The sequence below is a fragment of the Hylobates moloch genome, unplaced genomic scaffold (genome assembly GCF_009828535.3).
Source record: "Hylobates moloch isolate HMO894 unplaced genomic scaffold, HMol_V3 SCAFFOLD_1, whole genome shotgun sequence".
Lineage (NCBI taxonomy): Eukaryota > Metazoa > Chordata > Mammalia > Primates > Hylobatidae > Hylobates > Hylobates moloch.
The window spans coordinates 16,955,932-16,971,754 of NW_026652276.1; the positions used below are offsets into that span (position 1 = coordinate 16,955,932).

Consider the following 15,823-nt stretch of genomic DNA (forward strand, 5'->3'; position numbering starts at 1 on the left):
AGCATGTAATTTTTTAGTCAGTAAATTGAAAACCAAATTCAAGTTGATGGTTTTGTAGTATAAAATATTTCTTTGAAAATAGAAATTGACTCCAAAAATCTGAACTAATAAAGCTACATCACAGTAGAACTATATTTAAAATTTTATCTTTGCGAGTTTTTTTCAGAGGAGTACAGAATTCTAAACACAAGAAACCAATGAATTAATCTGTTAGGCTTTGCAGATGCTTTGTTAAATCCTCACTGAAAAGCCAGTGATTTGACATTTATTTTGAAAAGGTGGATTGGAAGAAAGAAATGAATCACCACATGAGCTTTAATTTTTGATGGGTTATCAAAGTAAGTATTTATTTCCATTCACAAAGTAGAAATGAAAATCAAAATACAACAATTCAGGAAAAAATAAGGGTTTTGCTTTGACCTTCAATGTGTTTTCTGTAATTTTTGCATTTTTCAACTCTTGGCAGACTACTACTACCACAAAACAGGAGTTTTTATAAATTAATTTAAATTGGTATACTATAAACTTTTACTTTGTAATTGCTTTATATTTTAAAAAATAATTTATTGAATTTATCTTATATGCAAAAACTTTTTTCTAACAGTAAGGGAGCTGGCAAGTATTGCTAATATTAAGAAATTGAATTTGTCCCTCCAGTATAAACTAGTCACATTACTACATTTCAAAAGACAGGAGATACTGTTAAGCATTTAACAAAACCCACAGTATGAGTGAGTCTGTATAATAATAAACTGGATCACAATAGGGTGTTTCACTATAATCTGTTTGTCCATAGAATACTGGTAGAGATTGGCATCAACTCAAACTTAAGTAGCATTTTAAAACAGTAAAAATGCTAGTTTTTATAGGTGTATTCCAACTTTAATCACATAAATGTGTAACTACATATATGTGCATGTATGCAATATATGTATATATGTACATATATGTATGTAATTACATATGCACATATTATTTAATTTGGTCTTTGCCTCTGTTGTATGTGACATTTTTCTAGTTGACCATTTTTTCCTTCTTGAATCTTTCTTTGCTTCTGTGATACTCTGGCAACATTTAAAATTTTTTCATTTGTTTTTTAAAATTTTTCGCTATTTCCCAATCTGTTTTATAAGTCGTTTTCCCTACTCCCATCTCCATCCTTTGCATGTTGATACTTTCCAGAATCCTGTTCTGATTTTCTTCTATTTCATGGATTCAACAGGACCCACACACAAAAAAAACCTCTCAGGTCCAGCTCTTCAGCCCAGTTTCCTTGACTTGGCTCAAAACACATATCCAACTGCCACTGGGCTGTCCTGCAGATGACTTTCTATGTCCCATTTAGAATTCATCTTTGTATCTTTATCCCCTATATCAGCCAATGATATGACCATCCACTTCATTTCCTTTATCCTCAAACCTAGGAATTTTCTGTATTCATGCCCCTGTGAAACATTTTCTCCAATTAACCTAGATAAACACATGCAAAGAATATGCAAGCTCTTTGGTCATACTTCCTTAATGTTTCTCAAATGCCTCTCCCACAAACACTTCCTACCAATTTTTCATTTTGCCTCCACTCTGATCCCACTCTAATGTTCTTTTCCTGTGCTCTTTGATGTCTTATGTCTTTGCACATGTCACACACCCTACCTAGAAATCCCTTCTAACCAACTCTTTACCTAATTCCTACTTCTTTAAAATTTGACCAAGAAATGTCCCCTTCTTCTCATCTTCCACAACTTTCCCATTTTCACATCTTCCACTTCCTAGCCTGGGGGCAAGAGGTTAAGAGGAAAGCCACATAGAGGCGTGGATTTGGGTGAGCACCCAAGAATTGATGGGGAGAGAAAGCCATGAAGAGGGACAGAAGCAGCCTGTCATGGATGTGTTGTGATACAGGTGCGGGGCAGCCCAGAGGAGGCAACTAGAAAAGATGGCTGATATGGTTGGGAGACTGGTTACTTTGAACCCATAAGTAACTGGTTGAACAAGTAAGTAAACAGATTCATGGTAATAAGATCCCACGTTCTCACTGTTGGAGGACCTACTTACCAATATTAAAAATGGAAAGGCTAGAATGAACCCTTGAGTGTTTGTATTGGAAGCAAAGGCATAAACATGAACTAATTGGTTTATAATAAATATTCATACACAAATAGAGATAAATAAATTGTGTGTGTGTGTGTGTGTGTGTGTATTTCTTACCTCCGTATGATGGGAGGGCACAGAAGCAATGATATCCTGGTGACAGTGAGCTTAACAAGCACCCAGATCATGGTTTGTAAATGTCACCCTCACTATAAGGAACCAGGGCTCCTTGGAGAAATATCTGGAGCATGAGAAGTATAGGATAAGCCTGGAACATCCTATTTGATAAAGAAGTACTCAAAAAATGATGGAGACTTGCCAAAAAAATACCCAGAAGTTACCTTGAATGAGTGCCTCTAGCCAAATCTGGGACAATTTCAGCATCATACTAACACTAATTATCGTAAGAGCAAAACCCATTGAGTAAACAGTAATCCATGAGTCTATACTTGTATTAATAAATTAATTAATATCTAAATAAGAGAGAAGGGAAAGCTCATCCATATGATGGAATACTAGCTAATACGTGTAGAAAGAATGATGGAACTGAAAAATCACCATTGGTCGCCATCATGGTGGTAGTTGACTGCGATGGAAGTTATCAATGGAGATGAAAACTAGGGTGGGATGTGTTTCATGAGGAGCAAGACATGGGGGTAATCTCAGAACATATTTCCACAAATACAAATCAATTGCCAAAGGGAAAATGGTGACCTTTATAATGGAGAAAACCAGCAGATAAGGTTAACATCACAGTTGCTGAAGGAGTTGGCACTGTGTGCTCTTGATACAATGAAGTATGAAAATCAAGCATCAGTCTGAGATTTTACTGCCATAAAAGCATGACCTGAATCCTGTCATGAGGACACATACAACAGACCCAGATTGAATTTATGTCAGAATGTATGTCCTGTAGTCTTTAAAAGGCCAAAAACCTGAAAGAGAGAAAAAGACTGAGAAACAGTTTCGACTGAATTAAATTGAAGGGAAATAGCAGAAAAATATAATGAGTAGTCCTAGATGGGATTCTGGACCAGAAAGAAAAACAGAGACATTATTGAGTCAACTGGCAGCATCGAAAGGGGCATGTGAGTTGCACAGTTTAGGCCAATATTACTTTCCTGACTTGGATGGCTGCACGGTGATTAGACAGGTGAGTGTCCTCATTTGGGGGAAACACTCACTGGAGTATTTAGGAGAGGAATAATATTGGAAACTTGCTCTCAAAGCATTCAGACTGGTTATAATAGGTGACTGTGAGAAAGAGAGAGAGAGAGTGTGTGTGTGTGTGTGTGTGTGTGTGTGAGAGAGAGAGAGAGAGAGAGAGAGAGAGAGAAACAGGAGGTTAACAGTTGAATCCGGGCAAGGGGGATAATTAAGGTGGTTTTATGCACCTTATACACAACTTTTCTCTCTATTCAAAATTATTTCAAGATAAGAGAAAAAATAGTTAATATCTGTTTTAAAAATTCAACTAAGATATCAACTCCTCTTAGGAAACTTCCTGCCCTCTCTGCCAACAGACTCCCTCACAACCTGATGCTCATCTACCTACTTGCCACAGTGTTTCGTGTTTTAATATGTATCTGCGACACTAATGTATTAGGAGTGCCTTAGAACAGTGACAAACATGTAATAAATGCTCAATAACTGTTAGCTATTATTATGATTCTATTAAGCTGTGATAAAAAAACAGAGACGTGGTTGGCCTAGTGAAGTCCAACCATAGTGCAGTCTCGAAACTTCTAGGATTTCATTACAGATTTTCAAGGGCCTTGGAGACTGAGGTGGCATGTATTTTCTAAGACTGTAAGGGAAATAACTGGAAGGATCTGTAAGGCCCAACCACGCATGTAAATGCAACATAAAGAAGAGAGTTCTTGGCAAGGAAACTAAAGAACCAGTGAGATACAGTACTGGGATCTAAGGCACTTGCTGGAGGACAGGATTCCGGGTCACTGAGTTAAGAGAAGCTTGCCTGCTGCATGTATTTTATCTACTGCTTTGTTAAATGATGTACTAATGAGGCTGTCTCATGGATAATGATTTTATGTCAAAAACATCTGTTATTTCTTTTTCATGCAGATTGAGCCTTTTTTTGTGAGCGTGGCACTTTATGACCTCAGAGACAGCAGGAAGATTTCTGCTGATTTTCACGTGGATCTAAACCATGCTGCTGTCAGACAGATGCTCTTGGGGGCTTCTGTGGCTTTGGAAAATGGCAACATCGACACCATCACTCCAAGACAATCAGAAGAACCTCACATCAAGGGACTTCCAGAGGAATGGCTAAAATTTCCAAAGCAGGTGGCACTTTGTTTACTTGTGATGAGATGGAAAATGCTTGTACCATTATTCTTACCAATAGTTCACATAAGATGAGCAATTTCCTGAATAAAAATTCCCTTAAAACTGTCCTTTTGTAAAAAAAAAAAAAAAATGGAATTTTGTAAATGTCTACAATGTGGTTTTTTCTATGCTTATTAGCTGCTTTCTTTGTACACAGGCTGTATTTTCTGTAAGCAATCCACATTCTGAAATTGTTTTGGTGGCCAAAATCGAAAAAGTCTTGATGGGAAATATTGCAAGTGGTGCTGAACCTTATATTAAGAACCCAGACTCCAACAAGGTAATGTATAATCTTATAAATAACTTCATTTCCTTTTTTTTTTTTTAATGGAGTCTCTCCCTGTCGCCCAGGCTGGAGTGCAGTGGCGCGATCTCAGCTCACTGCAACCTCCGCCTCCTGGGTTCAAGTGATTCTCCTGCCTCAGCCTCCCCAGTAGCTGGGATTACAGGTGCATGCCACCACGCCCAGCTAATTTTTTTGTATTTTATAGTAGAGATGGGGTTTCACCATGTTGGCCAGACTGGTCTCGAACTCCTGACTTCAAGTGATCGGCCTGCCTTAGACTCCCAAAGTGCTGGGATTACAGGCATGAGCCACCACGCCCAGCCAACTTCATTTGCTTTTAAGAAAGAAAGCCACACTTTCTTGCTGAATTATCAAATTTGTATGTCTTGAAATACTCACTTATTGGTGAAATGAATATCCACCAGAAATTTTTTTAAGTATATCTTTTTGCTTTACTTTCTTTTGACCCAGTAATTTCTGACCTCTGAGAATCTAATGGTAGAAATAAATTCAAATGTGGATAAAGCTTTCACCCCAAGGATCAGAGTATTAATAATAATGAAACCTTAGGAATAATCTGAGTAAAAGCAAGTGAATGAGACATCAGCAATGCTGATGATGAACAAAGTGAGATAAATAATTGTATATCAAATTATAATATCACTTAAGTGAACAAAGGAAGAGGAAAGAGAATGCTGTGCTTTGAATGGTGGAACTACAGGTAATATGTTTCTACTTTCTTCTTTTCTATTAGATTATCTTTAATAATCAAATATTACTGTTTAATAGAAAATGAATATTAAGGCTGGGCCCAGTGGCTCATGCCTGTAATCCCAGCACTTTGGGAGGCCGAGGCGGGCGGATCACGAGGTCAGGAGATCGAGACCATCCTGGCTAACGTGGTGAAACCCCGTCTCTACTAAAAAAATAAAAATAAAATTAGCCAGGCGTGGTGGCGGGCACCTGTAGTCCCAGCTACTCTGGAGGCTGAGGCAGGAGAATGGCGTGAACCCGGAAGGCAGAGCTTGCAGTGAGCTGAGATGGCGCCACTGCACTCCAGCCTGGGCGGGCGACAGAGCGAGACTCCGTCTAAAAAAAAAAAAGAAAAGAAATATTAAAAGTCTATATTTTCCATGCCAAAGAAATATACTGAGGAAATAACTTACAAGAATTGAATCTTAGCACGTGTGACAATTTAGGAAGGGGTTTAACATATTTATGAGAGTCCCATAATTCAGTGTTTGGCGAACTATGGTGTGCAGGCCAAATCCAGCCTACCTTCTGTTTTGATAAATAAAGTTTTATTGAAACACAGTCACATTCATGTATGGATTGTCTATGGCCATTTCCCTGCTACAGAAACAGAGTTGAAAACTTGTGACAGAGACTATATGGCCCATGAAACCCAGTGTTTTTACTATATGACACTTTATAGAACCAGTCTCCTGCCCTCTGCCATAACAAATAAAAGGGGATATAGAATGGTCTGTAAATGTAAATTTGCTAATGATTTCCATTCAAGATTTTAAAATCTTTTAAGTCAAAAAAAGGAAAAAAGTTGATATTCCAAGACATGCATATTTTCTACATTTGAAATTTCCAAACTAAAAAGAAAGAAAAATATTATACAATGGTTTGAACACAGAGGACACCATTTGGCTCTTTATAAGGTAATATGGGCTAGTAAGACATAGTCATGCTGAGTTTCAGTATAAAATAATATGAAAAAATATTTAGTATTATTTTATATGTACAGTTTGTAAAGTGCTATTCTAAACAATATTTGTATTTATTTTTTCTTTAGTATGCACAAAAGATACTAAAATCCAACAGACAGTTCTGCAGCAAATTGGGAAAATACCGTATGCCTTTTGCATGGGCAGTAAGGTATGTTGACAGTTGTAGCCAACAGACTAGAAATACATGTAATGGTGGCGTTGGAAGCTTCAGTTTTGAACGTTTTTGTGTAGCCTATTATTTTTAATGTGTCTACACCTAAAAAATGCTAATATGGTCATCTTCATAAACATCTTGAGCTTCTCTGAGACATACATTTCACAAGACAGTTTAGCAATACAGTTTATAATAGAGGGCCATGACACATGTACCGTGCGTGCATGACCAGATATGCTATGGGTTCTTGGTAGATATCAAATTAATGTCATAAATTATTTATTATGTATATTTGACTTAACAAACCTTTGACATTATGTCAGTCCTGAGAGTCTGGTGTGCCTAAAATTCAGATAGCTGCACTATGATTTCTTATGCAGCTGCTTGTTTTCATCTATGCGTAGAGCTCAGGTCTATATATGGATGTCCAAATGAAACCGTCAAACTAATCATTTAAACTCATTTTGATTTTGATACTGTTTAGCCTAGCCGAATTTATCAGTACCAGTTGCCTCTCTGAAAGAAAGTCTGAGTTCTGTAGCCATAGATAGACACATCACTCACTTGGATGCATAACCTCTTCATGAAGAACCATAATTGCTTTTCAGAACTGTTTAATCATCAATTATTATTGTCCTCATCAATCTCTTTACATCTTTATTAGAATAAGAATTTCTTAAGGGAGGAAGAGCCTGGCATAGACTCATAAGGCTAAAAGGTCATCATTGTACACACTGAATGAACTAAGAAAGGTTAGAGCTACTGGCTGGGCATGGTAGCTCACGCCTGTAATCCCAGCACTTTGGGAGGCCAAGACAGGCGGATCCTGAGGTCAGGAGTTCGAGACCAGCCTGGCCAACATGGTGAAACCCCATCTTTACTAAAAATACAAAAATTAGCCAGATGTGGTGGCAAATAAGACAGCCCATCAAGTATTCATTTGAACTTTGGTAACATTATCTCAATGTATCCAAATTTAGGATCCAGAAAGAAGAATCTGTTAATTATGACATTTTTAAGTCTTACAGTTCCCAGTGATGTATATTCAATAATACATCACCAATATTTGTCATAATTTTGAGGTTGTTATTTAAGTTGGAGATGAGTAGGTGTAGGAAGGAGAAATGTGGAAGTTTGGGCAGCAGTAAACCAAGATAGATTCATGCAGTCTCCAGGAATTACTTTGCCCTAAGGCAGCATCATAGCAAGGGAGGGAGAGTCCAGGCCTGGGAGTCTAATAAACATTGCAGATCAGGCCACTACTTACTGTGACTTGGAGCAATTTTCTTCTCCATGTCCCTGGGTCCCCAGCTATAAACTGAAGCTGATAATACCTGCGTTATGAGCAGTATGTGCAATCTCAAGTGCACAAGCATTTGGCGTAAAATAGATCATGGATAGTACTTTATCCTCCCTTTTCTATCTCTTTCTATAGGAACGACTAATGCCAGGACATTCTGCATGAAAAAGATGGTATTTAGATTTACAGAGCCCTTTATAACGAATTTGTTTTTATTTCTCATAAGACAAAGGCTAACTAATTATAATTCACTGATTAAACATTTTTGGTATTGTTAAGCATTCTCAGTTCCCTCCAGAAAACCTACTGGGGCAAGTAGAGGCAAGATGTCTGTTGTGAAATATTCCAGTATTACAAAATTACAGTAGTGCACACATTTTTCACTTTAAGGATCCAACATTGCTCTGAGGTTTTAGAAACAGGCATTTTAGAGCCAGACAGAGATGAGCTCAAAATCCTAACTCTGGCCAGGCACGGTGGGCCATGCCTATAATCCCAACACTTTAGGAGGCCAAGGTCTCCTGGAGGTTCGCTTAAGGCCAGGGGTTCTAGACCAGCCTGGGCAACATAGTGAGACCCAATCTTTAAAAACAACTTTAAAAAAATTAACCAAGGGTGGTAGCATACACCTGTAGTCCTAGCTACTCAGGAGGCTGAGATGGGAGTATCAGAATCATCAGAGATGAGCTCAGAAGGTGGAAGTTGCAGTGAACTATGATAGCACCACTGCACTCCGGCCTGGGCAACAGAGTGAGACCCTGTCTCTAAAACAAGAAAAAAAAAATGCTCTATCCTTTATTGGCCAAGTGAGCTTGGGCAAGTTACTTATAACCTGACTTTACCTATTTTTTTTAATCTACAAAAGAGGAAAATAAGAATATCTAATTTACTGTTATAAGGATTAAGGAGCACAGATATGTACCCAATAAAAGATTGTTATTTTTAGAAATCATTTTTTCTAATAGTATTATTACTAAAAGTCACTTACAGAGATCATATCTACCTCACCAAGTCCCCTTTTCTGATAAAGGTGGGGCAGTGAAGAACAATATAAAGGAGAGAAGTCAAAGAATTACCCATTATTGAAAGAACCTGAGAAGTTAGGAGAAGTGACAATCCTGCTTTGAAGTTGTCTAGTTGAATATGCTGGAAGAAAGACAGATGGAGTCTCTAGGAAGGCTGACAGTATTATTGACTATTGACATCATTCCTTGGATAGGAAAGCCAATGAAACCAGAAGCTTAGACCATATTAATGCCCAATTAGTGGTCTGGTTGTAGGTTAGGAAACACCACCAACCTGTGTATATACCTATGTGATTTACTTCCACATAAATTTCTCACAACTGAGAAAAATAGTTAGCAGTACAATTCTAAAGATATGTCAGACCACTTGGATTCCCTAACCACAAAAAAGTACAAAAGATCCCGCCAAAGATTTTAATTTCTCTTTCACAATCTGGAAACTGCTTCAAATAAATGTTCACAGCATCAGAGGAAGGCTGGTTGTTGCCCATGTCTTTATCAGCTTCCTGACATACTTCAATACCTAATTGATACTGCTGATTCTGAGGCTACTGCTCCTTCCTGTTACACTTTCTAGACTGTAGTTTGTTTCACAGTGTAGATTTCAGAGTGCCCTAAGACATGTTGGCCCTTACAATCAACTGTCATTAGAAGAGTAGAACTGACAATTTAGATTATGACCATATTTTTACCCACATCTAATCATCCCACCCACTGCAGTACACACAGATGCTCATCGCTGTGAACAACGTTTTTTTCTGAAATTAATTTGGTGTTCTTATATTTGGCACCAGCTGCAGTGCCATTTTACAGTGAAAAGGTTATCCTTGATGGAGGAATAGAGAACACATACACATGCCTACACAGAGTATTTTATACTCATTGACTCGGGACAAAATTGACCCTTCCAAATGTGTCAGGTTGTGAATGGATCTCTTTCCATGCATATCAGCCCCAGAATCCTATGTACCAGCATCCTTGCCGGGACCCTTTTGTGATTTCCTTGACTACCTCATTTGATATTCCAAATGGACCAGCACTCAACACTGAATTTTTTTAATTAAGCAAAATTAAAATAAACATTTCATTTTCATATCTCTACAATTATGGAAGGTGCACAGTGCAATTATCATTTAAGATTCCCTTACTGACAATGTCTTCAACAAATGGTCATCCAACTTCTGTTTGACTCTTTCCAGGGACAAAAACCCAAGTACATCCCACAGTGCTTCCTTCTGTCTGTCTCTTTAGAGTTCTAATTATTAAATAATCTAGTTTTCAAAATAATCTTCAGCTATCTGAAAACCACTTTTATATGTTTTCTTCCATAGCCACACACACACAAAAAATATGTCTGCTTCATTCTGCACATCATGGTTATTCATGCTGTTTGTGAATGAATCTATCGAGGACACCTAAGGTTCTTTTCCTTTGGGCAAGAAAACAAAAACTTACACAAATGATTTTGGAATGGCTGGGCCATATTTCATGATTCCTACAATCATACCCCAAAGATCATGGTGCTGAGACCCTCACAATATACTGATCATTGCTCAACTGTAGCAGTTGGAAGTAGGCACAGTGTTCCAGCCATCACAAAACCATCGGTGTAAATGAATCAGTTCTTTTTTGTCCTGCCAGATATATACATATATATACTTTTTTTTTGAGACGAAGTTTTGTTCTGTCGCCAGGCTGAAGTGCAGTGGCACAGTCTTGGCTTACTGCAACCTTCACCCCCCAGCTTCAAGCAATTCTCCTGCCTCAGCCTCCTAACTAGTTAGGATTACAGGTGCACGCCACTATACCCAGCTATTTTTGTATTTTTAGTAAAGACAGGGTTTCACCATGTTAGCCAGGCTGGTCTCAATCTCCTGACCTCGTGATCCCCTCGCCTCGGCCTCCCAAAGTGCTGGGATTACAGGCGTGAACCACCATGCCCGGCCACCAGTTATATATTTATTGAACAACCACAGGTTGTATGGCACTGTGAGCAAAACTTCTCCCATGGTGCTGTACTCTTCTTTATGAAAAGTGTCCAATGTAAGTGAGCAATTTCCATGACAGTTGTGGATAAGAGCAAATCGAGTTCCACAATTCACATCTGTCAATAAATGGAAGTCACTAATTAAAAAGCTATTGTTCAAACTCAGTTTAACTTCCTCTCATATTGGGAATTGTATGATGTTAGTTTCAACATGTGATGCACTGAAACAAACACCGTTTATAATATTTAAATAAAAATAATGTTCATGTTTAATATTTTTATTCTGTCTCCCCAATGTTATTTGCCTTTTTACCTTCCCTCATTCACTACTTAACAGAGAAAAAATGAGGAGGCAAGTTGAAGGAGTCTAAAAATATCGTTCTGATAAAATCTTGGCCTATTTTCTTTTAGTGTTCTATTTAACACTAAAGCTATATAATCTGATATCCATTTAAATGGCCATTTCAGCCTGTGCATTGAATTCTTCAGTTAAAGTGATAAAACATTACATTAAAAGAAGTAAGAATTCAGTATTTCTCTCACACTGAAGTAAAAATTCAATATTTCTCTAACATTGAAGAAAATACATGGATCTAATTTTTTTTGACCACACATTGTATGATGCGATATGAGGAACTTCATGTAAAACTGACATCTAAGCATGGTACGTATGTGAAGCAAGTATTGCCTGACATTACTATGATATTTGGACAAAAGCTATTTATGTGTTTCAACTAATCCTAACTTTCCTTGGTTCCAATGAAATAGACCAAGGAAGGAAATAAGTGGCTCAGATTCATAGTGTTCTCTTTCTTTAAAACAAAAGTCTGACGCAGGTGCCTTCCGTATTATCTTTGTCTCTGTCCTAAAAGTTAGGACATGAACACATTTAGCTCCATGAAAATGTGTCAAGAGTATGGCCTTCCACACTCACATATAAAACCTTATCCCTGTTCCACCACTCGTAAATCGTAGTAGTGCCACCCAAATTGAAGTGACTCTGTCCTGCCCAGGTTTAAGGTGTCTTGGAGAAATAATTTAAAAGAATAACTTGTGTTCCTATTCTTCTCCACTTCCCTAATACTCCAAGGTTTTGATAGTTATTAAATGTGAGACATCATAAAAAATATAGTTGTAATATGGAATGTTATCACTTCGGATACAGAGTTAAAAATAAGAAATTAAAGATAATAAAAATTAAGTGTATAAATGAAGCATTTGTATAAGAAGTTTTCTGTCTTTTTATAAGTTCTTAGAGTTTCTCTGATTATAAATGAGAAGTTTAATTAATATAGTAACATTAAAAACACTTTATAAACAATATCCAAATACCAACCTGAATAAATATTTTCTTTTAGATCAGTATTTAAGGACAACCAGGGAAATGTGGACAGAGACTCAAGATTTTCACCATTGTTTAGACAAGAAAGTAGCAAGATTTCAACTGAGGACCTAGTTAAACTAGTATCAGATTATAGAAGGTATGTTTTTTTAATACTCTTGAAATTAACATAAATCAGCCATGTTGATTTGTTATCACTTCATAAATACCTGAGGATCTGATTCTCGAATGCCCAAACCTCCAGAAAGCAGATATTTTTCAGGTGACTTCACATATGCCCAAGTAGCACCACAAAAGTAAAAATTGCTAGAATTATATGGAAGGACTGTGAAATGTTAAACTATGTCAGTTATTTATTGCTGTGTAACAAACCACCTCAAAACTTAATGGTTTAAAATAACAACACTGTCATAGTAATTGTACTCCTGAGTTCACAATTTGAGCACATCTGAGTGAGAAGAGTTTATCTCTTCCACACATGGCATGGGCTGAGAGAGATCAGCTGGGGTCAGAGGATCCACTTCAGAGATTCCCCTTTAAAGTAATCAAACATCCTGGCCAAAACCCATACTACAGCCTTCCTAAGGCCCAGCCTTTCCTCTTAAACTTTTTGCCAGTATACTGAAGCATGAAAGCCTGTAATGCTGAGCAGAAGAGAATAGGCAGAAGGTTCTGGGGCGATCTGTTATAAACATAAAAAAAAACTCTTAGAAAACCCATGTTATCAGTGAATAGCAAGGAAAATTATTGCTGTGTAATTTAAGGGCGCACCCTAGAATACACAATGCAATGCTGACATTAAATTATACATGTCAGCCTCACACTTTATGGCCTTTATTCTCAGTGGTGTGCTGACAAATGTTTCACAAGCAGCTCTTTAAGGAAACAACGGACTTGTGCTGATGGCGGTGTCTATGGTGTAAACTCTCCTACCATTGCTGATTCCAACCTATCAATGGGGCTTCGCTGAACATAGGGTTAGGAAGAGATGTGCACCCTAATACAGCGTTTCCACCATAAACTTAGAGATGTACAGATAATCTTACCATGTAGTAAAATAATCAGAAAGTGGTGAATTTTGAATACTTACTACATTTGTGTTTAATATAATTTCTTTAATGATAAGTTTATATAACTTAATTTCTATTAACGGCTGTGTTTAGCTGTCAAGCAAAATTCCTAAAAATTGAACATTCAGCTCTCACAAGCTGAGAAGAGCTGACTCTGACCCATCACTGTAATTATTCCACCTTTCAAAGTAGATTTCCTAAGAAGGATAACACTTGCAACTGTTACCAGCAGCTTCCACTTTACTCTAAAGGAAGATTGGCGAGAGGTTTTAATAGAGGGAAATAGAGAGAGGGTGGGAGGGAAATGCAAGGACCTGAGCCAGGGAGTGCCTGTGAGTGGGAGACAGGTGGGGAAGGGGTGTCCGCATACACTGTAGGAGTGGGAGAGAGCAGAAGAAACAGGGCTCAGGGAAGGATCCCTGTCCTCCTTGTTTGTTGGTGAAGAGGAAGAATATGGACTGTCCACTTAGGGATTGTAGCAAAGACCAGGCTTGCTCTCAAAACTTTCTAAAATTCATTATGAGAATGTGTTACTTAAGCCAGTTTAAATACTATTAGCTTTTGTTAATAAAAACTGTGTAATTTACTCTTGTACTTTTTTGATCATTTTTGTGTTATCTGAAGTAGAAGGAAATAAATTTAAAATCTTTTTCAGAAAATCTGTCACTTGACCACTCCCTGATTTGTATTTTTATTTGCAATATCACATGTATTTTAGTTTGCAAAATTAAGCTAGCTAAATAAAATCATTCACAAGATTATTTGGGAGTCTGCTGTTTACCCTTAACAAAGCTCAGAATTATAGATGACTCCTTTTTCCTTGAAAATTGGAATAATACTCTGTGTGTGTGTGTGTGTGTGTGTGTGTGTGTGTGTGTGTTTGTGTGTGTGTGCTTGCTCATGCACTCTTACAGGGCCGACAGAATAAGCAAAATGCAGACCATTCCTGGAAGCCTGGATATTGCTGTTGACAACGTTCCCTTGGAGCATCCAAGTATGATGATGATGTCATGGTTTGATTGCAGAGTTTTGAATATTGAATATTTAGTGGGTTTTTTTGATTGGCTGGTTGGTTGGTTGGCTAGTTGGTTGGTTACAAGGTTTTGTTTTTTTTTTTTTCCCCAGAAGTTGAAATATATGGAATTCATGATGCTACAGAAATGTGGAGCTTCTTTTTGCTTCACTAAGACGGATGATGAGTTTTGTAGGGCAAGAACTATATTCAGGGTAACCTAACACTTACTTACCTGGTATGCACCATGCACCTAACAAGGTATTAAATTATGTCATTTAATCCTCAAAACCCTGGAGGGTTTCAAAGGAGGAAAGTCAGATTTGTATAGATTAACAAACCAATAATCCATAATGGGACAATATATTCTCCCATTGAGTGAGTTCCTCTCACTCAAAATAGAGGCTAGTTCTGCCATACTGTGCTGCCAGAGGGTTACTCTGAACACTGTGTGTAGCCATTCAAGTGGCCATGCAATGATTATAACTGAAATGTTGTCAGACTCTGTTATTATACAGAGAACATATATTTTTTCAGAATATGGTCAAAAGTATTGTCAGTAAAAAAACTCAATTTTAGAAGGAGCCTTTATTAACTTTATAAAAGAGTTTCAGAATTTAATTTTTAAGTGGTAAAATTGGTTTGTTTCGTTATTTCTGATTCTACATTTTAGTGACTTTTTCTGCAACGCAAAAAAAAATGAATAAAGGCCTCCTATAATGAACTCTAAACAGGGAAAGGACTATTGCCATGGGATATTTGGATTACCATTGCAGTATTAAGTTTTCTATCCTTGTAACTTTCTACAAATCATTTTAATATGAAATGTAATGAGCATTCGAACTTAAGCCATGGCTTGAAATCATTTTTATATTGATTGGTGTGAAAAAGCAGAGGATAAACTAAGCCATTTCCTCTACCTGATTTGGGGACCATTGCTTTTATTACCTATGGAAATGAAACACGATAAATGAGGCACTCAATATTCTCTTTGGAAGAATGGTAGAATCTTAGAGAAATTTGAACACATAATAAAAAATATCATAATTGGTTTTTGAAATAAGAAAACAGTAATCTGATTCTCAAGCATTTGTAGCTAATCATTTTGCTTTTTAGAACAGTCAGATTCCAGGTGGGGTAAAGGGAGGTAGAAGGCCTTGGTCTTTCAGTACCACAACTTCAGCCTTCAAACAGTTTGGTGACAGAAGTTTTGATTTATAAATTCCTAATCATTATTTCTTAAGCTGTTTCTCCAAGGGTAGGTTTTAAAAGGTGGTAGAAACTGAAGAGAAAAATAAATAAACCGTATCTACTGATGAAGAGAGGGGCTTCAGGCCATGCTATGAAATCCATTCTGTAGAGAGATATTGCTATTAATCTATCTGGTACTATCAGTGATAGATCTATTGGACAAAGCTTTGTTCAATCATATATCGGAATATGTATTATTTTTACGGTGTTATAGCAA

At 37.2% G+C, this 15,823-nt stretch overlaps 1 protein-coding gene across 4 annotated transcripts in view; it reads left to right on the top strand.

Moving 5' to 3' along the window:
• Positions 1–15,823, top strand: part of DOCK10 (dedicator of cytokinesis 10) — a 277,368-nt gene that overhangs the window by 173,175 nt on the left and 88,370 nt on the right. For all 4 annotated transcript variants that reach the window (XM_058437931.1, XM_032754230.2, XM_032754224.1 and 1 more), the window contains exons 12-16: positions 4,177–4,398; positions 4,598–4,720; positions 6,531–6,613; positions 12,290–12,412; positions 14,258–14,337. In XM_058437931.1, coding sequence (XP_058293914.1) covers positions 4,177–4,398; positions 4,598–4,720; positions 6,531–6,613; positions 12,290–12,412; positions 14,258–14,337 — 631 coding nt within the window. The remainder of the gene's footprint in view (positions 1–4,176; positions 4,399–4,597; positions 4,721–6,530; positions 6,614–12,289; positions 12,413–14,257; positions 14,338–15,823) is intronic.